This window comes from Ascaphus truei, chromosome 23 (genome assembly GCF_040206685.1).
Source record: "Ascaphus truei isolate aAscTru1 chromosome 23, aAscTru1.hap1, whole genome shotgun sequence".
NCBI lineage: Eukaryota > Metazoa > Chordata > Amphibia > Anura > Ascaphidae > Ascaphus > Ascaphus truei.
The window spans coordinates 7,450,796-7,477,565 of record NC_134505.1 but is presented as its reverse complement, the minus strand read 5'-3'; the positions used below and the strand labels follow the sequence as shown (position 1 = coordinate 7,477,565).

The following is a 26,770-nucleotide window of genomic DNA, read 5'->3' as shown; positions in this document are numbered from 1 at the left end:
ATCAAAATTGGCCACCGTTGTGTTTCTCAGCCGTCTCTGGATAACTTTGCTAGTTCTGTTGCAACCCTTCAGAGAGAGTAGCGTTTGGGATACAATCCTTAGTACAGCTCAACCCCGTTATAGCGCGATCCACTACAACGCGGATCCGCTTATATCGCGATGTAAGTGTGGCTCCCAATTTTCGTATTTATGATTACTTTACAACACGGTTATTGGCGTCTTAAATACTTTATTGTACAATGCACACCATGGCACATTATTTCTAACGCGATCCGCTTATAGCGCGATGTGATTCTTTGGATCCCCAAGCACCGCGTTATAAGGGGGTTGAGCTGTATTATAGAGACACGTTTGGTAATCACGCACTTTCCCCCTGATAACATTCCCCTGTGCTCAGTTAGAAGGTGAACCGGGGGCCGGCACTGACACTTTCGCCTCCATCTTTGTTTTGCCCCGGCGCAGGTTCGAGAAGGGGCGGATCTATACGTTCATCGGGGAGGTGGTGGTGTCCGTCAACCCGTACAAGAACCTCAACATCTACGGGAAGGAGACGATCGAGCAGTATAAAGGGAGGGAGCTCTACGAGAGACCCCCACATCTCTTTTCCATCGCAGACGCTGCATATAAGGCCATGAAGAGACGGTGCAAGGACACGTGTATAGTGATATCGGGTATATATCTTGCTCTTCTAGTGTGTCTCTCCCCCCTCTCCCTTTCTTTTGCTCTCCCTCTCATTCTCTATCTCCACCTCTCCCTCTCTCTAACCCCTCACTTGCTCGCCCCTTTCTCTCTCTCCTCTTTCCTCCTTCTCCTCTCTCTCTCTCTCTCTCCCCCCTCTCCCTTTCTTTTGCTCTCCCTCTCATTCTCTATCTCCACCTCTCCCTCTCTCTAACCCCCCCACTTGCTCGCCCCCTTTCTCTCTCCTCTTTCCCCGGTCCTTCTCTTTTGCTTTCATTCTCTCCCTTTCCCTCTCTCACTGTCTTTCTTTCTCTCATTCTCCACCTCTCCAACCATCACACTCTCTCTCTCTCTCTCTCTCTCTCTCTCTCTCTCTCTCTCTCTCTCTCTCTCTCTCTCTCTCTCTCTCTCTCTCAATCCAACCCTCCACTCCCTCCACTTCCCCCTCTCTCCCTCCAAACCCACACTCCCTCTCTCACTGTCTCCCTCTTTCTCTCATCCCCCTCTCCTCTCTCTCCCCAACCATCACACTCTCTCTCTCTCTTTCCTCCTCAATCCAACCCCCAATTCCCTCTCTTCCCCCTCTCTCCCTCCAACCCCACACTCCCTCTCACTTTCTCCCTCTTTCTCTCATCCCCCTCTCCTCTCTCTCCCCAACCATCACACTCTCTCTCTCTCAATCCAACCCTCCACTCCCTCCACTTCCCCCTCTCTCCCTCCAACCCCACACTCCCTCTCTCACTGTCTCCCTCTTTCATCCCCTCGCCTCTCTCTCCCCAAGAATCACACCCTCTCTCTTTCTTCCTCAATCCAACCCCCAATTCCCTCTCACCCCCTCTCTCCCTCCAACCCCACACTCCCTCTCTCACTGTCTCCCTCTTTCTCTCATCCCCCTCGCCTCTCTCTCCCCAACCATCACACTCTCTCTCTCTCAATCCAACCCTCCACTCCCTCCACTTCCCCCTCTCTCCCTCCAACCCCACACTCCCTCTCTCACTGTCTCCCTCTTTCTCTCATCCCCCTCGCCTCTCTCTCCCCAACCATCACACTCTCTCTCTCTCTTTCCTCCTCAATCCAACCCCCAATTCCCTCTCTTCCCCCTCTCCTCCTCTCTCCCTCCAACCCCACATTCCCACTCTCACTGTCTCCCTCTTTCTCTCTTTCTCCCCCCTCTCTCTCTCCAGCCTTCACTCTGTCTCTCCACCCTCTCTCCCCCCTCTATCTTGTACAGACGTTGCTGATGTTTTTCAGGTGAGAGTGGCGCAGGTAAAACCGAAGCCAGCAAATACATCATGCAATATATCGCCGCCATCACCAACCCCAGCCAGAGAGCGGAGGTGGAGCGGTAAGAACTACAGAGTGACCGGCAGCAACATACAGCAGTGCTGAGTATAGCTACAGTATAAACACTGAAAGCATTATATTTATATCTTATTTATTCACACACACACATATATATATTTGTGTGTATGTATACATATGTGTGTTTGTTAAGTGTACTAATAGCAGTGACATGGTTAAGGGGTCAGTCCCTCCTAGGGGCAAAGTGTACTAATGGCAGTGACATGGTTAAGGGGTCAGTCTCTCCTAAGGACAAAGTGTACTAATGGCAGTGACAGGGTTAAGGGGCCAGTCCCTCCTAGGGGCAAAGTGTACTAATGGCAGTGACATGGTTAAGGGGTCAGTCTCTCCTAGGGGCAAAGGGTACTAATGGCAGTGACATGGTTAAGGGGTCAGTCTCTCCTAGGGGCAAAGTGTACTAATTGCAGTGACAGGGTTAAGGGGCCAGTCCCTCCTAGGGGCAAAGTGTACTAATGGCAGTGACATGGTTAAGGGGTCAGTCTCTCCTAGGGGCAAAGTGTACTAATGGCAGTGACAGGGTTAAGGGGCCAGTCCCTCCTAGGGGCAAAGTGTACTAATGGCAGTGACATGGTTAAGGGGTCAGTCTCTCCTAGGGGCAAAGTGTACTAATGGCAGTGACATGGTTAAGGGGTCAGTCCCTCCTAGGTGCAAAGTGTACTAATGGCAGTGACAGGGTTAAGGGGTCAATCCCTCCTAGGGGCAAAGTGTACTAATGGCAGTGACATGGTTAAGGGACCATATGTGGTTGATGGATGCCTTATCTGGCACATAAGTATTTGCTAATAACACAGTTAGATTTGTTTAAGGAAGACAATTAAATAGTTAAACTGTTTATAAAACTTTATAGTTTTTTTTTTATGTGAGCTAAATAGGATTATCCCATTATCCCCCTCCCCTGCCTTTTCTTCCAGGGTAAAAAATATGTTGCTGAAATCGAACTGCGTGCTGGAGGCATTCGGGAACGCAAAAACCAACCGCAATGACAACTCAAGCCGCTTCGGAAAATACATGGACATCAACTTCGATTTTAAGGGGGACCCTATAGGAGGTCACATAAGTAACTACCTGCTGGAGAAGGTAAGAGGTACATACATATATACACATACTGTATACGTATCTATCATCATCACTATGATCTCCAGCCCGTGTCCCCCCACTGCTGGATGAAGCCTCCCCAGTGATCCCCCAGGTCCTGCGGTTACAGCCTCTCTTCTCCACGTCGCTCCCACACATTCCCTCATCCCATCCTCCCCAGCCCGTCTCCCCACTGCTGGATGAAGCCTCCCCAGTGATCTCACAGGTCCTGCGGTTACAGCCTCTCTTCTCCACGTCGCTCCCACACATTCCCTCATCCCATCCTCTCCAGCCCGTGTCTCCCCACTGCTGGATGAGGCCTCCCCAATGATCTCACAGGTCCTGCGGTTACAGCCTCTCTTCTCCACGTCGCTCCCACACATTCCCTCACCCCATCCTCCCCAGCCCGTGTCTCCCCACTGCTGGATGAAGCCTCCCCAGTGATCCCCCAGGTCCTGCGGTTACAGCCTCTCTTCTCCACGTCGCTCCCACACATTCCCTCATCCCATCCTCCCCAGCCCGTGTCTCCCCACTGCTGGATGAGGCCTCCCCAGTGATCTCCCAGGTCCTGCGGTTACAGCCACTCTTCTCCACGTCGCTCCCACATTCCCTCATCCCATCCTCTCCAGCCCGTGTCTCCCCACTGCTGGATGAAGCCTCCCCAGTAATCTCCCAGGTCCTGCTGTTACAGCCTCTCTTCTCCATGTCGCTCCCACACATTCCCTCATCCCAGCCTCTCCAGCCCATGTCTCCCCACTGCTGGATGAAGCCTCTCCAGTGATCTCCCAGGTCCTGCGGTTACAGCCTCTCTTCTCCACGTCGCTCCCACACATTCCCTCATCCCATCCTCTCCAGCCCGTGTCTCCCCACTGCTGGATGAAGCCTCCCCAGTGATCTCCCAGGTCCTGCGGTTACAGCCTCTCTTCTCCACGTCGCTCCCACACATTCCCTCATCCCATCCTCTCCAGCCTGTGCCTCCCCACTGCTGGATGAAGCCTCCCCAGTGATCTCCCAGGTCCTGCGGTTACAGCCTCTCTTCTCCATGTCGCTCCCACACATTCCCTCATCCCATCCTCTCCATTGTACTTCTGGTCGGCGTCTTGGTCTTTTAATCTCTCTTGGAATCCAGTTGAGTTCCATTTTGTCCAACGATGGTCATTTCTTCTTGCGATATGTCTGGTCCACCACCATTTTAATATTTATTCTCCCTTGTGATGATGTCACAGACGTTTGTTTGTTTTCAAACCCATTCATCCTTCTTGGGTAATACCCAGCATGCATCTCTCCGCTCTTCTTCGGTTAATACCCAGCATGCATCTCTCCATACTTCTTCAGGTAATACCCATTGTGCATCTCTCCATACTTCTTCGGGTAATACCCAGCATACATCTATATGCACTTCTTCATCCAACCTTAACCCTTCCCCAAACCCTCAAAATAAATCTCTTGGCACAAATCATGGGGTTCAACGGCCGTGGCTTTTACCACTAAGGCCCGATCAGATCGCCCTCCCACCGGGGTACCTGACCCTTGAAACCACCATCAACCACCACTTAAACCGACTAGCCGTGTCGGCCTAGCAGGATACACCTCTTGAACGACCAAGGTCAACTAAGAAGGACACAACGACAGGGCCACCGCCCTAGCCAGGGCCTACCACGCCATCCCCACCATGTAAACCCCCAAATTCACACTGGATTAAGCCACGGTGATCAACTCCACCACCGCCAAAGGAGGGGGGATTTTACTTCCCAACCTATCCAAAGTTTGGACCAAGTTAAATATATCCAGAGTAATGTTTGACAAATGGATCCAGTCTTCCCTATCATCCCCTCATGTCCGTCTTCAAGATCCTAATAGCCACTCTCCCCCAATCTCACGATTGACGTGGCCACCCCCTTATTCACCTTTCTCCGGTTCCTCTCTACGTCCGAGCTCCCAAGCATACGCTCCGTGGAACATTTTCAGACCGCCCTATCCCCGCTTCCCTAAATAGAACGGAGTCACTTCCCGTTTCATGGCGTACAACAAATCCACCGTTGTAACTGTTCCCAAGCATGAAGGACAAAGACTTTCAGTTCCTCCTGAGATCTCTGCACGTGGAGCCCAACGCCTCCCTCGACGCCCCCAACCTGGATACTTCTGCCGTATCCCCTTCCAAACCCATTTGCTTCCCATACGTTCTCTGTGCCGTCCTCTTCTCGGCCCGATGAATATATGAATCGCCACATATCCAGATTCGACAAGGAGCAGAACCTCAAGAAAAGGAACCCAACCTGTCCTCGGCCTCTTCCACTCTGTTTTAACGTGACAAGTTTGGCCAAATATACCCCTTGTATCTCAACGGATTCCCACTGGCCAATCCTCTTCCTCTAACCCCAGACTCACACCCTCACGTAAGCATTCCAGGTTGCTGGAGACAGGAGTTCCTTCACCCATCTCATGGCTCTTCCAAACCCAAGCCCCCCTAGATGATCCAGGCACACTCCCCCTTCTGCCGCCGAAACCAAGTCCCCGAACACGTCAATCTCCCGAATGAGATAATTAGTCGGCAATACCATTCTCTTTCCCTGACACGTACCTCGCCTTAAAGGCTGTGTTCCTTGACAGGCGGAGTAATACTAATCTTCTCAACAGCCGGATTACTGTCAACAAAGTTGCCGTCATCCCGTTGATTGCCGTCACCAGCACCGCACCCATATTGGTTGAGCAAAAACCTCCCACAGCTCTACCGCTACCAAAGCTGGGAACAACTCCAAGGATGTTGGGTTCCTGACCAAGCCGCCTTGAAACCACACCTGTGGCCACCTCTCCGCACACCATCTGGCCAGGATATATGCGCCACACCCGGACGCATCTGTGAGAAGCTTAATCCCGGCACTGGATACCTCCGGTTGCAGACACAGCGTTTCCCCATTATATGATTCCAGAAACGTCACCCATGCTGCCAAATCATCTTTGACTCCCCACACATACACGTCTGTGCCAACCAGCTACTGGAAACTCTGCCCCATGGCATCACCCTACGGGCAAATGCCAGATGACCGTCTCCAATTTTGCCCGTCCCAGTTCCTCATGCTCTACTGCTGACCTCAAATTCTTTGCGAGCCAAGCAGCAGATGGATGTAGGAAGCTCTGCCTTTGGGGGGTGTGAAGGTACCATGTTGCTGGTGGCAGGAAGGTCAACCTGAAAGAGACAGACAGAGACAGGCAGAGACAGACAGGCAGAGACAGACAGGCAGAGACAGACAGGCAGAGACAGACAGGCAGAGACAGACAGGCAGAGACAGACAGGCAGAGACAGACAGGCAGAGACAGACAGGCAGAGACAGACAGACAGAGACAGACAGACAGAGACAGACAGACAGAGACAGACAGACAGAGACAGACAGACAGAGACAGACAGACAGACAGAGACAGACAGACACAGACAGAGACAGACACAGACAGAGACAGACACAGACAGAGACAGACACAGACAGAGACAGACACAGACAGAGACAGACACAGACAGAGACAGACACAGACAGAGACAGACAGAGACAGACAGAGACAGACACAGACAGAGACAGACAGAGACAGACAGAGACAGACAGAGACAGACAGAGACAGACAGAGACAGACAGAGACAGACACAGACAGACACAGACAGACACAGACAGACACAGATAGACAGAGAGAGACACAGATAGACAGAGAGACAGAGAGAGACACAGATAGACAGAGAGACAGAGAGAGACACAGATAGACAGAGAGACAGAGAGAGACACAGATAGACAGAGAGAGACACACAGAGACAGAGAGAGACACACCGAGACAGAGAGAGACACACCGAGACAGAGAGAGACACACCGAGACAGAGAGAGACACACCGAGACAGAGAGAGACACACCGAGACAGAGAGAGACACACCGAGACAGAGAGAGACACACCGAGACAGAGAGAGACACACCGAGACAGAGAGAGACACACCGAGACAGAGAGAGACACACCGAGACAGAGAGAGACACACCGAGACAGAGAGAGACACACCGAGACAGAGAGAGACACACCGAGACAGAGAGAGACACACCGAGACAGAGAGAGACACACCGAGACAGAGAGAGACACACCGAGACAGAGAGAGACACACCGAGACAGAGAGAGACACACCGAGACAGAGAGAGACACACCGAGACAGAGAGAGACACACAGAGACAGAGAGTTAGACACACAGAGACAGAGAGTGAGACACACAGAGACACACAGAGACAGAGAGAGACACACAGAGACAGGGAGAGACACTGTGTGTGCGTGTGTGTGTGTGTGCGTGTGTGTGTAAACTTTTTTCTTTCCAGCTACTTCTGAAATGAGGGGGTCGCCTCACTTTCAGGGTCACCCCATCATCGGAAAATTACGGTAATAGCTAAACCTAAACTAAATAACACCAAAAGTAAACAAGGATAAGAAAAACACTCACATATGACACCCATTTTTTTTAATTGATAAGAGAACAAAAAACTTGAAAAACCCTCATTAAAAAAAAAAATAAACCCCCCCCAGAGAAGAGTCTGAATTGAAAGTTTCAAATTTCAGTTAACAGTTCCCCGATATTAGGAGAGCCGTTTGCGGGGTTGATAACAGAAGCCGCCCGGCGCTCACGGGAGGGTCTGTCAACACAGATCATTAACCGAGTTCATCGCCGGAAACGTCGCGACTCGCAAACCCGGAGGTGGTTCCTAGGTCGTCACTTTGAAGAACACATTTCCGGAGGGCTCTTCAGAATCCGGGGGGGGGACGTCGGGAACGCCCCAGAGAGCGCTCGAAACGTTGCTACAGGTCCCGAGTGATGTGGAACGCCTGTCATTTCCCATCGGGTTTTGGGATGGGTAATGAGAGCGCCCGGTTATTTCGTTGAACTTCCAAGCCTTGGAAACGGGCGACTGAGCGACTCGAGCGGTGGCCGTAATAGCAGACTGGTACCCATCGATGTCCACATCTTAAGTCATCGCACTCGTGTCGAAAACTTGAGTGGCCAAGGTTTTTCCGAGACGACCTGCTTGAAAACAATTTCAGTTTCGCCTGGAAAGAGCTAAATCGGAGGGGGGCGGGGGGGGGGGGGGGTCCGTTGTCGGAAATAATCCATTTTCACCATGCAGACGGGTTTCAAGAACATTGAGATCGTTCTGTGGTGTCCACCAGGAAAACCGTAAATCCCAGAGCCGCGTTTAGTCTTTAAGTAGGTCACCCGCGCGTGCGTGTCTCGCGCGCATCGCTCCTCTCACCATTGTGTCTGGTATTTTTGGAGAAGCCACCTGACCACACAAGGCTGACTCGATAAGTGGTTGGGAGTTGAGAGCGTGACCGTGAGACTATGACCTTGAGAGCATGACCACGACACTATAACCGTGGGAATATGACCTTGATAGCAAGACCACGACACTATAACCTTGAGACTATGACCTTGAGAGCATGACCACGACACTATAACCTTGAGACTATGACCTTGAGAGCATGATCACAACACTATAACCTTGAGACTATGACCTTGAGATCATGACCACAACAGTATAACCTTGAGACTATGACCTTGATAGCAAGACCATGACACTATAACCTTGAGACTATGACATTGAAACTATTACCTTTCATAGGGGGCAGTGGGGGGGGTCTTGAGGACTGGAGTTGAGAATCACTGGACTAGATGATTATGGTTCGATTCCGCCCTCAGACAATTGCATTTTTCGGTGTTTTCTCCGACTTTCCCCCCCCCCTCCATGATGCACCTGAAAAGGTGTAATAATAATAATAATAATCCTATTATTGTGTCATTAATAATACACTGGTTTGGCTACGGCGTTTCCACCCCGGAGGTGGCCGCACCGGTACCGCTGAAATATGAACGACTTCATTAATACATGTTTTTGTGTATCTTTGTTGCAGTCTCGCGTTATCGTTCAGCAGGGGGGCGAGAGAAACTTCCATTCCTTTTACCAGGTTGGTTTCATTAAGAAGGTCCCAAGGAAGACCCAAGTCTGAGTGGAAACGTTGACGCCTATCTTGACAATGACACACTAGGGACCAGGTCCACAATGCTCCTCTACGTCGCTTACACGAAACGTCCTGTTAAGGATAACGGTGTATCCACCAAGGACAACAACGCACCATCAAGACGTGTTTTCTCCTGTAACGAGCGTAGCGTTAATTGTAACACGTTATTGAGAGTTATGGGGACTGAGTGGGAGTAACACTAAGACATACTTACCGTCACGTTATTGGGAGTTATAGGGTGTGGATGGGAGTAACACTAAGACATACTTACCGTCACGTTATTGGGAGTTATAGGGACTGGATGGGAGTAACACTAAGACATACTTACCGTCACGTTATTGGGAGTTATAGGGTCTGGATGGGAGTAACACTAAGACATACTTACCGTCACGTTATTGGGAGTTATAGGGCCTGGATGAGAGTAACACTAAGACATACTTACCGTCACGTTATTGGGAGTTATAGGGTGTGGATGGGAGTAACACTAAGACATACTTACCGTCACGTTATTGGGAGTTATAGGGACTGGATGGGAGTAACACTAAGGCATACTTACCGTCACGTTATTGGGAGTTATAGGGTCTGGATGGGAGTAACACTAAGACATACTTACCGTCACGTTATTGGGAGTTATAGGGACTGGATGGGAGTAACACTAAGACACACTTACCGTCACGTTATTGGGAGTTATAGGGTCTGGATGGGAGTAACACTAAGACACACTTACCGTCACATTATTGGGAGTTATAGGGACTGGATGGGAGTAACATTAAGACATACTTACCGTCACGTTATTGGGAGTTATAGAGACTGGATGGGAGTAACACTAAGACATACTTACTGTCACGTTATTGGGAGTTATAGGGTCTGGATGGGAGTAACACTAAGACATACTTACCGTCACATTATTGGGAGTTATAGGGACTGGATGGGAGTAACACTAAGACATACTTACGTCACGTTATTGGCAGTTATAGGGTCTGGATGGGAGTAACACTAAGACATACTTACCGTCACATTATTGGGAGTTATAGGGACTGGATGGGAGTAACATTAAGACATACTTACCGTCACGTTATTGGGAGTTATAGAGACTGGATGGGAGTAACACTAAGACACACTTACCGTCACGTTATTGGGAGTTATAGGGTCTGGGTGGGAGTAACACTAAGACACACTTACCGTCACGTTATTGGGAGTTATAGGGTCTGGGTGGGAGTAACACTAAGACATACTTACTGTCACGTTATTGGGAGTTATAGGGTCTGGATGGGAGTAACACTAAGACATACTTACCGTCACATTATTGGGAGTTATAGGGACTGGATGGGAGTAACCCTAAGACATACTTACCGTCACGTTATTGGGAGTTATAGAGACTGGATGGGAGTAACACTAAGACATACTTACCGTCACGTTATTGGCAGTTATAGGGTCTGGATGGGAGTAACACTAAGACATATTTATTGGAAGATAACACAACAGTATCCTACAACAACGTAACAGTAACCCTATGCTAAAGAGACGTAGAATGGCTTTTGTTATTCCATATAATTACCTTAGAGGACACTCATTAACCTCAGGGAACAGAATGCCTGTCCCTGCTTCAGGCCTTGTCACCAGCCCGGATTTAACGTAGCTTGGCGTATCTGTTTCCTTTTTTGCCCGTACACTAATATTTCATGTATTATTCCTTTTCCTACGACAAATATATTTAGGCGGTAAAATAACAGGCCCTCTACAATACAGGGAGTTAGACAGACGATTCAGATTGGAACAACGCCACCTCTACATTCCTGTATTAATATTAATTAATAAATTCATATCACTAATATTGAAGTACAGCACAACCCCCTTATAACGCGGTACTTGGGGTCCAAAGAATCACATCGCGCTATAAGCGGATGGCGTTAGAAATAATGTACCATTGTATGCATTGTTACAATAAAGTATTTAAGACACCAATAATTGTGTTGTAAAGTATTCCTAAATAGGAAAATCGGGAGCCACGCTTACATCGCGATATAAGCTGATCCGCGTTGTAGCGGATCGCGCTATAACGGGGTTGAGCTGTATATTCCTATTTCATTCACCGTATTAATAGTTCATGAAGATGTCCTTTTTGTTCCCCACCCCATAACCAGCTCCTTTTAGGAGCCCCGGAGCAGAACCTGCGCTCACTTCACCTCCAGAGAGACATCTCCACCTATAACTACACCCGCTCCGGCGCTCAGCTCAAGGTGAGGACGCCTGTGGTCTTGCCACTTGTCTTTGAAGTGGGTTAACATTCCGGAGACCTTGGGGGAGCTGCCTAATCTTCCCCCCCCTCCCCGCGTGCCACTGTGGACTGAAATTAATGTGTAAGCTCATTCTCGCTCTCTCTCTCTCTCTTCCCCCCTGCCCCCCTCGGTCCTCTCTCCCTCTTCCCCCTTTCTCCCTCTCTTTCCCTTCTCTCTCCCACTTTTTCTCACTCTCTCCCCCCTCTCTCTCTCCTTCCTTTCTCCCTGTCTCTGTCCCATTCTCCCCCTCCCCCACTCATTCCCTCCTTTCTCCCTCTCTCTCGCTCCTCCCTCACCCTGCCCTCCTCTCTTCTCTCCCTTCTCTTCTCTCCCCCTCCACCCTTCTCCCTCATCCTGCCCTCTCTTCTCTCCTTTCTCCCATTTTCTCTCCCCCTGCCCTCATCTCTTCTCTCCCTCCCTCCCCCTCTCACTCCCCTTCATTTCCCCTCTCTCTGTCCCATTCTCCCACTCTCCCCTCCTCACTCCCTCCTTTCCCCCTCTTTCCCCCTTCTCTCTCACCCGGCCCTCCTCTCTTCTTTCCCTTCTCTCTCCCCCACTTTTCTCCCTCTTCACCCCTTTCTCCCTCACCCTTCCCTCTCTTCTCTCCTTTCTCCCATTCTCTTTCCCCCTGCCTTTATCTCTTCTCTCCTTCCCTCATTCTCCCTCCTCTCTCTCCCCTCTTCCTCTTCTCTCCCCTTGCCCTCTCTCTCTTCTCATCCCTTCTCCTCTCCCCTCCTCTCTCTCATCCCTTTCTCTATCTGTCCCCCCTCTCTTCTCCTTCTCTCCCACTGCCCTCCTCTCTTCTCATCCCTTCTCCCTCATTCCTTCTCCCACTCTCCCCTTCTCTCTCCCCTGCCCTCATCTCTTCTCTCCCTCTCCCTCTCTCTTCTCCTTCTCTAACTCCCCCTCTCTCTCCCCTCTTCTCCTTCTCTCCCCCTGCCCTCCTCTCTTCTCATCCCTTCTCCCTCTCTCCCCCCCTGCCCTCATCTCTTCTCTCTCCCTCCTCTCTTCTACTTCTCCTCCTGCCCTCCTCTCTTTTTCCCTCTTCCCGTCTCTCTCCCAGTCGTCCATTAACGACTCTGCTGAATTCCGAGAGGTCTCTGAGGCCATGAAGGTGATCGGCTTTAAACCGGAGGAGATACAGACCGCCTACAAAATCCTGGCTGCCACCCTACACCTGGTGAGTGGGTGGGAGAGCGGGAAATTCCCGGGGCATGTTGAGACCTCTACCCACCCAACGTGCCAATTGGTCCTTCCCACCGCAAGGAGACACACTTTGCAGACCTGTGTTGCATAGAATATATCCCTTCCACTATTAGGTGGACATCATGAGACCTAGGGGTCCATCCCTTCCTTCCCCGGGAACGAGAGAGTGACCCAAACATAGGGGACTTGTGTTTCCTGGAGTCTGCCCCACACCACGTGACGCGGTGACACAGACAGAGGAGATGGCTCTGTCCCTACACACCCCCACGTGACACGGTGACACAGACAGAGGAGATGGGTCTGTCCCTACACACCCCCACGTGACACAGATAGAGGGGAGCTACAGTCCCTTTCACCGCAAGGTGACACAGACAGAGAGGACCTATGGGGGTTATAGGACAGAGGGACCTATATATTTTAGCAATGTATTACACTCTTCTCCTCCTTTCCCTCTGAGACTCTCTCTCTGCTCTTTCTCTCTGTGACTCTCCTTTCTCTTGACTCTCCTGTCTGACTCTCCTCCTTTCTCTCTGTGACTCTCCTCCTTTCTCTCTGTGACTCTCCTCCTTTCTCTCTGTGACTCTCCTCCTTTCTCTCTGGGACTCTCCTCCTTTCTCTCTGCGACTCTCCTCCTTTCTCTCTGTGACTCTCCTCCTTTCTCTCTGTGACTCTCCTCCTTTCTCTCTGTGACTCTCCTCCTTTCTCTCTGTGACTCTCCTCCTTTCTCTGTGACTCTCCTCCTTTCTCCTCTCCTCCTTTCTCTCTGTGACTCTCCTCCTTTCTCTGTGACTCTCCTCCTTTCTCTCTGTGACTCTCCTCCTTTCTCTGTGACTCTCCTCCTTTCTCTCTGGGACTCTCCTCCTTTCTCTCTGCGACTCTCCTCCTTTCTCTCTGTGACTCTCCTCCTTTCTCTCTGTGGCTCTCCTCCTTTCTCTCTGTGACTCTCCTCCTTTCTCTGTGACTCTCCTCCTTTCTCTCTGTGACTCTCCTCCTTTCTCTCTGTGACTCTCCTCCTTTCTCTGTGACTCTCCTCCTTTCTCTCTGGGACTCTCCTCCTTTCTCTCTGCGACTCTCCTCCTTTCTCTCTGTGACTCTCCTCCTTTCTCTCTCTGTGACTCTCCTCCTTTCTCTCTGTGACTCTCCTCCTTTCTCTCTGTGACTCTCCTCCTTTCTCTGTGACTCTCCTCCTTTCTCTCTGTGACTCTCCTCCTTTCTCTCTGTGACTCTCCTCCTTTCTCTCTGTGACTCTCCTCCTTTCTCTGTGACTCTCCTCCTTTCTCTCTGCGACTCTCCTCCTTTCTCTCTGTGACTCTCCTCCTTTCTCTCTGTGGCTCTCCTCCTTTCTCTCTGTGACTCTCCTCCTTTCTCTGTGACTCTCCTCCTTTCTCTCTGTGACTCTCCTCCTTTCTCTCTGTGACTCTCCTCCTTTCTCTGTGACTCTCCTCCTTTCTCTCTGGGACTCTCCTCCTTTCTCTCTGCGACTCTCCTCCTTTCTCTCTGTGACTCTCCTCCTTTCTCTCTCTGTGACTCTCCTCCTTTCTCTCTGTGACTCTCCTCCTTTCTCTCTGTGACTCTCCTCCTTTCTCTGTGACTCTCCTCCTTTCTCTCTGTGACTCTCCTCCTTTCTCTCTGTGACTCTCCTCCTTTCTCTCTGTGACTCTCCTCCTTTCTCTGTGACTCTCCTCCTTTCTCTCTGTGACTCTCCTCCTTTCTCTGTGACTCTCCTCCTTTCTCTCTGGGACTCTCCTCCTTTCTCTCTGCGACTCTCCTCCTTTCTCTCTGTGACTCTCCTCCTTTCTCTGTGACTCTCCTCCTTTCTCTCTGGGACTCTCCTCCTTTCTCTGTGACTCTCCTCCTTTCTCTCTGGGACTCTCCTCCTTTCTCTCTGCGACTCTCCTCCTTTCTCTCTGTGACTCTCCTCCTTTCTCTCTCTGTGACTCTCCTCCTTTCTCTCTGTGACTCTCCTCCTTTCTCTCTGTGACTCTCCTCCTTTCTCTGTGACTCTCCTCCTTTCTCTCTGTGACTCTCCTCCTTTCTCTCTGTGACTCTCCTCCTTTCTCTCTGCGACTCTCCTCCTTTCTCTCTGTGACTCTCCTCCTTTCTCTCTCTGTGACTCTCCTCCTTTCTCTCTGTGACTCTCCTCCTTTCTCTCTGTGACTCTCCTCCTTTCTCTGTGACTCTCCTCCTTTCTCTCTGTGACTCTCCTCCTTTCTCTCTGTGACTCTCCTCCTTTCTCTCTGTGACTCTCCTCCTTTCTCTGTGACTCTCCTCCTTTCTCTCTGTGACTCTCCTCCTTTCTCTGTGACTCTCCTCCTTTCTCTCTGGGACTCTCCTCCTTTCTCTCTGCGACTCTCCTCCTTTCTCTCTGTGACTCTCCTCCTTTCTCTCTGTGGCTCTCCTCCTTTCTCTCTGTGACTCTCCTCCTTTCTCTGTGACTCTCCTCCTTTCTCTCTGTGACTCTCCTCCTTTCTCTCTGTGACTCTCCTCCTTTCTCTGTGACTCTCCTCCTTTCTCTCTGGGACTCTCCTCCTTTCTCTCTGCGACTCTCCTCCTTTCTCTCTGCGACTCTCCTCCTTTCTCTCTGGGACTCTCCTCCTTTCTCTCTGTGACTCTCCTCCTTTCTCTCTGGGACTCTCCTCCTTTCTCTCTGTGACTCTCCTCCTTTCTCTCTGTGACTCTCCTCCTTTCTCTCTGTGACTCTCCTCCTTTCTCTCTGTGACTCTCCTCCTTTCTCTGTGACTCTCCTCCTTTCTCTCTGTGACTCTCCTCCTTTCTCTGTGACTCTCCTCCTTTCTCTATGGGACTCTCCTCCTTTCTCTCTGCGACTCTCCTCCTTTCTCTCTGTGACTCTCCTCCTTTCTCTCTGTGGCTCTCCTCCTTTCTCTCTGTGACTCTCCTCCTTTCTCTGTGACTCTCCTCCTTTCTCTCTGTGACTCTCCTCCTTTCTCTCTGTGACTCTCCTCCTTTCTCTGTGACTCTCCTCCTTTCTCTCTGGGACTCTCCTCCTTTCTCTCTGCGACTCTCCTCCTTTCTCTCTGCGACTCTCCTCCTTTCTCTCTGGGACTCTCCTCCTTTCTCTCTGTGACTCTCCTCCTTTCTCTCTGGGACTCTCCTCCTTTCTCTCTGTGACTCTCCTCCTTTCTCTCTGTGACTCTCCTCCTTTCTCTCTGTGACTCTCCTCCTTTCTCTGTGACTCTCCTCCTTTCTCTCTGGGACTCTCCTCCTTTCTCTCTGCGACTCTCCTCCTTTCTCTCTGTGACTCTCCTCCTTTCTCTCTGTGGCTCTCCTCCTTTCTCTCTGTGACTCTCCTCCTTTCTCTATGTGACTCTCCTCCTTTCTCTCTGTGACTCTCCTCCTTTCTCTCTGTGACTCTCCTACTTTCCCTCTGTGACTCTCCTCCTTTCTCTCTGTGACTCTCCTCCTTTCTCTCTGTGACTCTCCTCCTTTCTCTCTGTGACTCTCCTCCTTTCTCTCTGTGACTCTCCTCCTTTCTCTCTGTGACTCTCCTCCTTTCTCACTGTGACTCTCCTCCTTTCTCTGTGACTCTCCTCCTTTCTCTCTGGGACTCTCCTCCTTTCTCTCTGTGACTCTCCTCCTTTCTCACTGTGACTCTCCTCCTTTCTCTGTGACTCTCCTCCTTTCTCTCTGGGACTCTCCTCCTTTCTCTCTGGGACTCTCCTCCTTTCTCTCTGTGACTCTCCTCCTTTCTCTCTGTGACTCTCCTCCTTTCTCTGTGACTCTCCTCCTTTCTCTCTGTGACTCTCCTCCTTTCTCTCTGTGGCTCTCCTCCTTTCTCTCTGTGACTCTCCTCCTTTCTCTATGTGACTCTCCTCCTTTCTCTCTGTGACTCTCCTCCTTTCTCTCTGTGACTCTCCTACTTTCCCTCTGTGACTCTCCTCCTTTCTCTCTGTGACTCTCCTCCTTTCTCTCTGTGACTCTCCTCCTTTCTCTCTGTGACTCTCCTCCTTTCTCTCTGTGACTCTCCTCCTTTCTCTCTGGGACTCTCCTCCTTTCTCTCTGCGACTCTCCTCCTTTCTCTCTGTGACTCTCCTCCTTTCTCTGTGACTCTCCTCCTTTCTCTCTGGGACTCTCCTCCTTTCTCTGTGACTCTCCTCCTTTCTCTCTGGGACTCTCCTCCTTTCTCTCTGCGACTCTCCTCCTTTCTCTCTGTGACTCTCCTCCTTTCTCTCTCTGTGACTCTCCTCCTTTCTCTCTGTGACTCTCCTCCTTTCTCTCTGTGACTCTCCTCCTTTCTCTGTGACTCTCCTCCTTTCTCTCTGTGACTCTCCTCCTTTCTCTCTGTGACTCTCCTCCTTTCTCTCTGCGACTCTCCTCCTTTCTCTCTGTGACTCTCCTCCTTTCTCTCTCTGTGACTCTCCTCCTTTCTCTCTGTGACTCTCCTCCTTTCTCTCTGTGACTCTCCTCCTTTCTCTGTGACTCTCCTCCTTTCTCTCTGTGACTCTCCTCCTTTCTCTCTGTGACTCTCCTCCTTTCTCTCTGTGACTCTCCTCCTTTCTCTGTGACTCTCCTCCTTTCTCTCTGTGACTCTCCTCCTTTCTCTGTGACTCTCCTCCTTTCTCTCTGGGACTCTCCTCCTTTCTCTCTGCGACTCTCCTCCTTTCTCTCTGTGACTCTCCTCCTTTCTCTCTGTGGCTCTCCTCCTTTCTCTCTGTGACTCTCCTCCTTTCTCTGTGACTCTCCTCCTTTCTCTCTGTGACTCTCCTCCTTTCTCTCTGTGACTCTCCTCCTTTCTCTGTGACTCTCCTCCTTTCTCTCTGGGACTCTCCTCCTTTCTCTCTGCGACTCTCCTCCTTTCTCTCTGCGACTCTCCTCCTTTCTCTCTGGGACTCTCCTCCTTTCTCTCTGTGACTCTCCTCCTTTCTCTCTGGGACTCTCCTCCTTTCTCTCTGTGACTCTCCTCCTTTCTCTCTGTGACTCTCCTCCTTTCTCTCTGTGACTCTCCTCCTTTCTCTCTGTGACTCTCCTCCTTTCTCTGTGACTCTCCTCCTTTCTCTCTGTGACTCTCCTCCTTTCTCTGTGACTCTCCTCCTTTCTCTCTGGGACTCTCCTCCTTTCTCTCTGCGACTCTCCTCCTTTCTCTCTGTGACTCTCCTCCTTTCTCTCTGTGGCTCTCCTCCTTTCTCTCTGTGACTCTCCTCCTTTCTCTGTGACTCTCCTCCTTTCTCTCTGTGACTCTCCTCCTTTCTCTCTGTGACTCTCCTCCTTTCTCTGTGACTCTCCTCCTTTCTCTCTGGGACTCTCCTCCTTTCTCTCTGCGACTCTCCTCCTTTCTCTCTGCGACTCTCCTCCTTTCTCTCTGGGACTCTCCTCCTTTCTCTCTGTGACTCTCCTCCTTTCTCTCTGGGACTCTCCTCCTTTCTCTCTGTGACTCTCCTCCTTTCTCTCTGTGACTCTCCTCCTTTCTCTCTGTGACTCTCCTCCTTTCTCTGTGACTCTCCTCCTTTCTCTCTGGGACTCTCCTCCTTTCTCTCTGCGACTCTCCTCCTTTCTCTCTGTGACTCTCCTCCTTTCTCTCTGTGGCTCTCCTCCTTTCTCTCTGTGACTCTCCTCCTTTCTCTATGTGACTCTCCTCCTTTCTCTCTGTGACTCTCCTCCTTTCTCTCTGTGACTCTCCTACTTTCCCTCTGTGACTCTCCTCCTTTCTCTCTGTGACTCTCCTCCTTTCTCTCTGTGACTCTCCTCCTTTCTCTCTGTGACTCTCCTCCTTTCTCTCTGTGACTCTCCTCCTTTCTCTCTGTGACTCTCCTCCTTTCTCACTGTGACTCTCCTCCTTTCTCTGTGACTCTCCTCCTTTCTCTCTGGGACTCTCCTCCTTTCTCTCTGTGACTCTCCTCCTTTCTCACTGTGACTCTCCTCCTTTCTCTGTGACTCTCCTCCTTTCTCTCTGGGACTCTCCTCCTTTCTCTCTGGGACTCTCCTCCTTTCTCTCTGTGACTCTCCTCCTTTCTCTCTGTGACTCTCCTCCTTTCTCTGTGACTCTCCTCCTTTCTCTCTGGGACTCTCCTCCTTTCTCTCTGCGACTCTCCTCCTTTCTCTCTGTGACTCTCCTCCTTTCTCTCTGTGGCTCTCCTCCTTTCTCTCTGTGACTCTCCTCCTTTCTCTATGTGACTCTCCTCCTTTCTCTCTGTGACTCTCCTCCTTTCTCTCTGTGACTCTCCTACTTTCCCTCTGTGACTCTCCTCCTTTCTCTCTGTGACTCTCCTCCTTTCTCTCTGTGACTCTCCTCCTTTCTCTCTGTGACTCTCCTCCTTTCTCTCTGTGACTCTCCTCCTTTCTCTCTGTGGCTCTCCTCCTTTCTCTCTGCGACTCTCCTCCTTTCTCTCTGCGACTCTCCTCCTTTCTCTCTGTGTGACTCTCCTCCTTTCTCTCTGTGACTCTCCTCCTTTCTCTCTGTGACTCTCCTCCTTTCTCTGTGACTCTCCTCCTTTCTCTCTGGGACTCTCCTCCTTTCTCTCTGCGACTCTCCTCCTTTCTCTCTGTGACTCTCCTCCTTTCTCTCTGTGACTCTCCTCCTTTCTCTCTGTGACTCTCCTCCTTTCTCTCTGTGACTCTCCTCCTTTCTCTCTGTGACTCTCCTCCTTTCTCTCTGTGACTCTCCTCCTTTCTCTCTCTGTGACTCTCCTCCTTTCTCTCTGTGACTCTCCTCCTTTCTCTCTGTGACTCTCCTCCTTTCTCTGTGACTCTCCTCCTTTCTCTCTGTGACTCTCCTCCTTTCTCTCTGTGACTCTCCTCCTTTCTCTCTGTGACTCTCCTCCTTTCTCTGTGACTCTCCTCCTTTCTCTCTGTGACTCTCCTCCTTTCTCTGTGACTCTCCTCCTTTCTCTCTGTGACTCTCCTCCTTTCTCTCTGTGACTCTCCTCCTTTCTCTCCGTGACTCTCCTCCTTTCTCTCCGTGACTCTCCTCCTTTCTCTCCGTGACTCTCCTCCTTTCTCTCCGTGACTCTCCTCCTTTCTCTCCGTGACTCTCCTCCTTTCTCTCCGTGACTCTCCTCCTTTCTCTCCGTGACTCTCCTCCTTTCTCTCCGTGACTCTCCTCCTTTCTCTATGTGACTCTCCTCCTTTCTCTCTGTGACTCTCCTCCTTTCTCTCTGTGACTCTCCTCCTTTCTCTCTGTGACTCTCCTCCTTTCTCTCTGTGACTCTCCTCCTTTCTCTCTGTGACTCTCCTCCTTTCTCTCTGTGACTCTCCTCCTTTCTCTCTGTGACTCTCCTCCTTTCTCTGTGACTCTCCTCCTTTCTCTCTGTGACTCTCCTTTCTCTGTGACTCTCCTCCTTTCTCTCTGTGACTCTCCTTTCTCTGTGACTCTCCTCCTTTCTCTCTGTGACTCTCCTTTCTCTGTGACTCTCCTCCTTTCTCTCTGTGACTCTCCTTTCTCTGTGACTCTCCTCTCTTCCTTTGTCTCTGGTGACTCTCCTCCTTTCTCTCTGTGACTCTCCTCCACTCTTTGTTGACTCTCCAAGTTGCTCTGTGACTCTCCTCCTTTCTCTCTGTGACTCTCCTCCTTTCTCTCTGTGACTCTCCTCCTTTCTCTCTGTGACTCTCCTCCTTTCTCTCTGTGACTCTCCTCCTTTCTCACTGTGACTCTCCTCCTTTCTCTCTGTGACTCTCCTCCTTTCTCTCTGTGACTCTCCTCCTTTCTCTCCGTGACTCTCCTCCTTTCTCTCCGTGACTCTCCTCCTTTCTCTCCGTGACTCTCCTCCTTTCTCTCCGTGACTCTCCTCCTTTCTCTCCGTGACTCTCCTCCTTTCTCTCCGTGACTCTCCTCCTTTCTCTCCGTGACTCTCCTCCTTTCTCTCCGTGACTCTCCTCCTTTCTCTCCGTGACTCTCCTCCTTTCTCTCCGTGACTCTCCTCCTTTCTCTCTGTGACTCTCCTCTTTTCTCTATGTGACTCTCCTCCTTTCTCTCTGTGACTCTCCTCCTTTCTCTCTGTGACTCTCCTCCTTTCTCTCTGTGACTCTCCTCCTTTCTCTCTGTGACTCTCCTTTCTCTGTGACTCTCCTCCTTTCTCTCTGTGACTCTCCTTTCTCTGTGACTCTCCTCCTTTCTCTCTGTGACTCTCCTTTCTCTGTGACTCTCCTCCTTTCTCTCTGTGACTCTCCTTTCTCTGTGACTCTCCTCCTTTCTCTCTGTGACTCTCCTTTCTCTGTGACTCTCCTCCTTTCTCTCTGTGACTCTCCTTTCTCTGTGACTCTCCTCCTTTCTCTCTGTGACTCTCCTTTCTCTCTGTGACTCTCCTCCTTTCTCTCTGCGACTCTCCTCCTTTCTCTCTGTGACTCTCCTCCTTTCTCTCTGTGACTCTCCTCCTTTCTCTCTGTGACTCTCCTCCTTTCCCTCTGTGACTCTCCTCCTTTCTCTCTGTGACTCTCCTCCTTTCTCTCTGTGACTCTCCTCCTTTCTCTCTGTGACTCTCCTCCTTTCTCTCTGTGACTCTCCTCCTTTCTCTCCGTGACTCTCCTCCTTTCTCTCTGTGACTCTCCTCCTTTCTCTCTGCGACTCTCCTCCTTTCTCTCTGCGACTCTCCTCCTTTCTCTCTGTGACTCTCCTCCTTTCTCTCTGTGACTCTCCTCCTTTCTCTCTGTGACTCTCCTCCTTTCCCTCTGTGACTCTCCTCCTTTCTCTCTGTGACTCTCCTCCTTTCTCTCTGTGACTCTCCTCCTTTCTCTCTGTGACTCTCCTCCTTTCTCTCTGTGACTCTCCTCCTTTCTCTCCGTGACTCTCCTCCTTTCTCTCCGTGACTCTCCTCCTTTCTCTCCGTGACTCTCCTCCTTTCTCTCCGTGAATCTCCTCCTTTCTCTCCGTGACTCTCCTCCTTTCTCTCCGTGACTCTCCTCCTTTCTCTCTGTGACTCTCCTCCTTTCTCTCTGTGACTCTCCTCCTTTCTCTCTGTGACTCTCCTCCTTTCTCTCTGTGACTCTCCTTTCTCTGTGACTCTCCTCCTTTCTCTCTGTGACTCTCCTTTCTCTGTGACTCTCCTCCTTTCTCTCTGTGACTCTCCTTTCTCTGTGACTCTCCTCCTTTCTCTCTGTGACTCTCCTTTCTCTGTGACTCTCCTCCTTTCTCTCTGTGACTCTCCTTTCTCTGTGACTCTCCTCCTTTCTCTCTGTGACTCTCCTTTCTCTGTGACTCTCCTCCTTTCTCTCTGTGACTCTCCTTTCTCTCTGTGACTCTCCTCCTTTCTCTCTGCGACTCTCCTCCTTTCTCTCTGTGACTCTCCTCCTTTCTCTCTGTGACTCTCCTCCTTTCTCTCTGTGACTCTCCTCCTTTCCCTCTGTGACTCTCCTCCTTTCTCTCTGTGACTCTCCTCCTTTCTCTCTGTGACTCTCCTCCTTTCTCTCTGTGACTCTCCTCCTTTCTCTCTGTGACTCTCCTCCTTTCTCTCCGTGACTCTCCTCCTTTCTCTCTGTGACTCTCCTCCTTTCTCTCTGTGACTCTCCTCCTTTCTCTCTGCGACTCTCCTCCTTTCTCTCTGTGACTCTCCTCCTTTCTCTCTGTGACTCTCCTCCTTTCTCTCTGTGACTCTCCTCCTTTCCCTCTGTGACTCTCCTCCTTTCTCTCTGTGACTCTCCTCCTTTCTCTCTGTGACTCTCCTCCTTTCTCTCTGTGACTCTCCTCCTTTCTCTCTGTGACTCTCCTCCTTTCTCTCCGTGACTCTCCTCCTTTCTCTCCGTGACTCTCCTCCTTTCTCTCCGTGACTCTCCTCCTTTCTCTCCATGACTCTCCTCCTTTCTCTCTGTGACTCTCCTCCTTTCTCTCTGTGACTCTCCTCCTTTCTCTCTGTGACTCTAGTCCTTTCTCTCTGTGACTCTAGTCCTTTCTCTCTGTGACTCTCCTCCTTTCTCTCTGTGACTCTCCTCTCTTCCTTTCCATCGGTGACTCTCCTCTCTTCCTTTGTCTCTGGTGACTCTCCTCCACTCTTTGTTGACTCTCCAAGTCGCTCTGTGACCCTCCTCACCTGATGTCCCTCTCAGGGGAACCTTAAGTTTGTGGTGGACGGGGACACCCCGCTGATTGAGAACATGAAGGTGGTGTCCGTGGCAGCAGAGTTGCTGGGCTCACGGTCCGAGCTCCTGGAGAAGGCTCTCCTCTTCCGCACGGTGGCCACGGGCAGGGACGTCATTGACAAGCAGCACACGGAGAAGGAGGCCGTCTATGGGAGGGACGCCTTCGTTAAGGTATCTTCGAGCTCCACTAAAGCTTGTATGGGGTTAGAGCCTCAGACCCAATGACAGGGACGTGTTTAATGGGTTAAAGGGGCAGTCCCACGTAGGGGCAAAGTGACCTAATGACAGGGACGTGTTTAATGGGTTAAAGGGTCAGTCCCACGTAGGGGCAAAGTGACCTAGTGACAGGGACGTGTGTAATGGGTTAAAGGGTCAGTCCCACGTAGGGGCAAAGTGACCTAATGACGGACGTGTGTAATGGGTTAAAGGGTCAGTCCCACGTAGGGGCAAAGTGACCTAATGACAGGGACGTGTGTAATGGGTTAAAGGGTCAGTCCCACGTAGGGGCAAAGTGACCCAATGACAGGGACGTATTTAATGGGTTAAAGGGACATTCCCACGTAGGAGCAAAGTGACCTAGTGACAGGGACGTGTTTAATGGGTTAAAGGGTCAGTCCCACATAGGGGCAAAGTGACCTAGTGACAGGGACGTGTGTAATGGGTTAAAGGGTCAGTCCCACGTAGGGGCAAAGTGACCTAATGTCAGGGACGTGTTTAATGGGTTAAAGGGTCAGTCCCACTTAGGGACAAAGTGACCTAATGACAGGGACGTGTTTAATGGGTTAAGGGACAGTCCCACGTAGGGGCAAAGTGACCTAATGACAGGGACGTGTTTAATGGGTTAAAGGGACAGTCCCACGTAGGGGCAAAGTGACCTAATGACAGGGACGTGGTTAATGGATTAAAGGGTCAGTCCCACGTAGGGGCAAAGTGACCGAATGACAGGGACGTGTTTAATGGGTTAAAGGGTCAGTCCCACGTAGGGGCAAAGTGACCTAATGACAGGGACGTGTTTAATGGGTTAAAGGGACAGTCCCACGTAGGAGCAAAGTGACATAATGACAGGGGCGTGTGTAATGGGTTAAAGGGTCAGCCCATGTAGGGGCAAAGTGACTTAATGACAGGGATGTGTTTAATGCATTAAGGGTCAGTCCCATGTAGGGGCAAAGTGACCTAATGACAGGGACGTGTTTAATGGGTTAAAGGGTCAGTCCCACGTAGGGGCAAAGTGACCTAATGACAGGGACGTGTTTAATGCATTAAGGGTCAGTCCCACGTAGGGGCAAAGTGACCTAATGACAGGGACGTGTTTAATGGGTTAAAGGGTCAGTCCCACGTAGGGGCAAAGTGACCTAATGACAGGGACGTGTTTAATGGGTTAAAGGGTCAGTCCCACGTAGGGGCAAAGTGACCTAATGACGGACGTGTTTAATGGGTTAAAGGGTCAGTCCCACGTAGGGGCAAAGTGACCTAACACCAGGGACGTGTTTAATGGGTTAAAGGGACAGTCCCACGTAGGGGCAAAGTGACCTAATGACAGGGACGAGTTTAATGAGTTAAAGGGTCAGTCCCACATAGGGGCAAAGTGACCTAATGACAGGGACGTGTTTAATGGGTTAAAGGGACAGTCCCACGTAGGGGCAAAGTGACCTAATGACAGGGACGTGTTTAATGGGTTAAAGGGTCAGTGATACTCTCCGCAGGCGATCTACGAGCGTCTCTTCTGCTGGATCGTGACGCGGATTAACACCGTGATAGACGTGAGACAGCAGGACGTGGCTCTGCAGAGCAAGAACACGGTTATCGGGGTGCTGGATATTTACGGGTTCGAGATCTTCGATAACAACAGGTGGGAACGTACCTGTGGGCTGGTATATTCTACTGACCGGCGGGACACGTAGGGGGCCCTTATATTATCCAGGACTCATTGATTCTCTAGGTTTGGTATGGATTCTGTGTTATTGTTCCTAGTGACTTATTGATTTTGTTAGTTGGTTATTGATCTGATTGATTATTGGTTCAGTTGAATAGTTCTTGATTTTATTAGTTGGTTGTTGATACCGTTGATTGGGTATTGATCTGATAGGTTGGGTATTGATCCTATTGGTTGGTTATTGATTCTGTTGATCGGCTATTGATCCTATTGGTTGGTTATTGATTCTGTTGATTGATTACTGATAAGATTGGTTATTGATTCAGTTGATTAATAATTGATCTCACTGATTGGTTATTGATTCCATGGGTTGGTTATTGATTCTATTAGGATATTTATTTTATCTGTTAGTTACTGATTCTGTTTTTTGGATATTGATCCTCTCGGTTATTGAATTGGTTGTTTGGTTATTGATCCTATTAGTTGGTTATTGATTCTATGGGCTGGTTTTCGATTCTATCCATTATTGTTTCTATTGGTTCCTATTGATAGTATTGGTTATTGATCCCATTGGCTGGTTATTGATGGTAGTGGTTATTTATCCCATTGGCTGGCTATTGATCCTGCTAATGGGTTATTGATTCTGTTGATTTGTTATTGATTCTCTTGGTCGGTTATTGATTCTGGAGATTGGTTATTGATGTCAGGGGTTGGGTATTGATTACATTGGTCAATTTGCCGCCCAATCGCCTAACGAGCCTTCCGTGTCTTCCAGCTTCGAGCAGTTCTGCATTAATTACTGTAACGAGAAGCTCCAGCAGCTGTTCATACAGCTCGTCCTGACGCAGGAACAAGAGGAATACCAGCGCGAGGGAATCCCCTGGAAACATGTAAGTGTCGGGTGCCAGGTCGGGCGCCTACTGCGAGTCAAGCAGAAGCCGGGAGGCGGCGTAGTCAACACCACCCATCCCCGTGACCGCCTACCCAACTCCTGAGACGTAGTTGGCTGGCTGGGTGGGGGGGTAGTTGTAGGGTGGTAACCACACCCGCAGCAGTGCTTGCCAGACCCAAGGGGGCTCACGTGTCCCCGTCTCTCTCTCTCTTCTTACCCCCCGCAGATAGATTACTTTAATAACCAGATCATCGTGGAGCTGGTGGAGCAGCAGCACCGCGGGATCATCGCCCTGCTGGACGACGCGTGCATGAACGTGGGGAAGGTGACGGACGCCATGTTTCTGGAGGCGCTGAACAAGCAGCTGGGGAAGCACGCGCATTACTCCAGCAGGAAGGTGAGAGACGGAGTGGGGGGGCGGGAGGGGGGGAGACGCGCATTACTCCAGCAGGAAGGTGAGAGACGGAGTGGGGGGGGGGGGGAGACGCGCATTACTCCAGCAGGAAGGTGAGAGACGGAGTGGGGGGGGGAGGGGGGGAGACGCGCATTACTCCAGCAGGAAGGTGAGAGACGGAGTGGGGGGGGGAGGGGAGACGCTCATTACTCCAACAGGAAGGTAAGAAATGGGGGGGTGACGGGGGAGCACACTCATTACTCCAGCAGGAAGGTAAGAGATGGGGGGGGGGTGACGGGGGAGCACACTCATTACTCCAGCAGGAAGGTAAGAGATGGGGGGGGGTTAGGGGGGAGACCCTTATTACTCCAACAGGAAGGTAAGAGATGGGGGGGGTGACGGGGGAGCACACTCATTACTTCAGCAAGAAGGCAAGAGACAGGGGGGCAGGAGATACACTGCCGGCAAGAGCTGATCCTGCGCATGCGCAATGGCACACGCCGATCGCGAATTCACTGCCGCCAAGGGCTGGTTGCACATGCGCGGCCAGCAAGAGTTGAAGCGGCACGATTGGTGTAGTTCGCACATGCGCGATGGTTGCCCTGGTTTTTAACTGGGAAAAATTGGTCACCCTAATATCTATAGGCGTGGGTACATTATATACAGTGTTACTCCGGGCTGTATTACCGGCTCTGACCAGCAGAGGGAAGCAGATCCCCTGCAAACTCTCATCCCTTGTGTGTGTACATGGGAGCCAGCGTTAGAGATGATGTCATAACTGACCAATCAGCGCACGGCTCCTGTGTCACCCGCCTGTCCAGCCGGCTTTTCTGGCGCTGAAGTGGTTAAACGTGGCTCTGTGTTAAAGAGATCGTATCAGCTGGACCGAGGGGTTAATGGAGGGGCAGGGGGGGTATTAGAGTAGGTCGGTTATTGGGAGTAGGGAGGTTATTGGGAGT

At 50.7% G+C, this 26,770-nt stretch overlaps 1 protein-coding gene across 2 annotated transcripts in view; it reads left to right on the top strand.

Annotated features, from left to right (window-relative positions):
• The window catches only part of MYO1D (myosin ID), a 122,128-nt gene that overhangs the window by 54,516 nt on the left and 40,842 nt on the right, over positions 1-26,770 (top strand). For both annotated transcript variants that reach the window (XM_075580396.1, XM_075580397.1), the window contains 10 exons: positions 463-671; positions 1,930-2,023; positions 2,952-3,117; positions 9,037-9,090; positions 11,289-11,384; positions 12,487-12,603; positions 22,620-22,823; positions 24,356-24,501; positions 25,301-25,415; positions 25,644-25,814. In XM_075580396.1, coding sequence (XP_075436511.1) covers positions 463-671; positions 1,930-2,023; positions 2,952-3,117; positions 9,037-9,090; positions 11,289-11,384; positions 12,487-12,603; positions 22,620-22,823; positions 24,356-24,501; positions 25,301-25,415; positions 25,644-25,814 — 1,372 coding nt within the window. The remainder of the gene's footprint in view (positions 1-462; positions 672-1,929; positions 2,024-2,951; positions 3,118-9,036; positions 9,091-11,288; positions 11,385-12,486; positions 12,604-22,619; positions 22,824-24,355; positions 24,502-25,300; positions 25,416-25,643; positions 25,815-26,770) is intronic.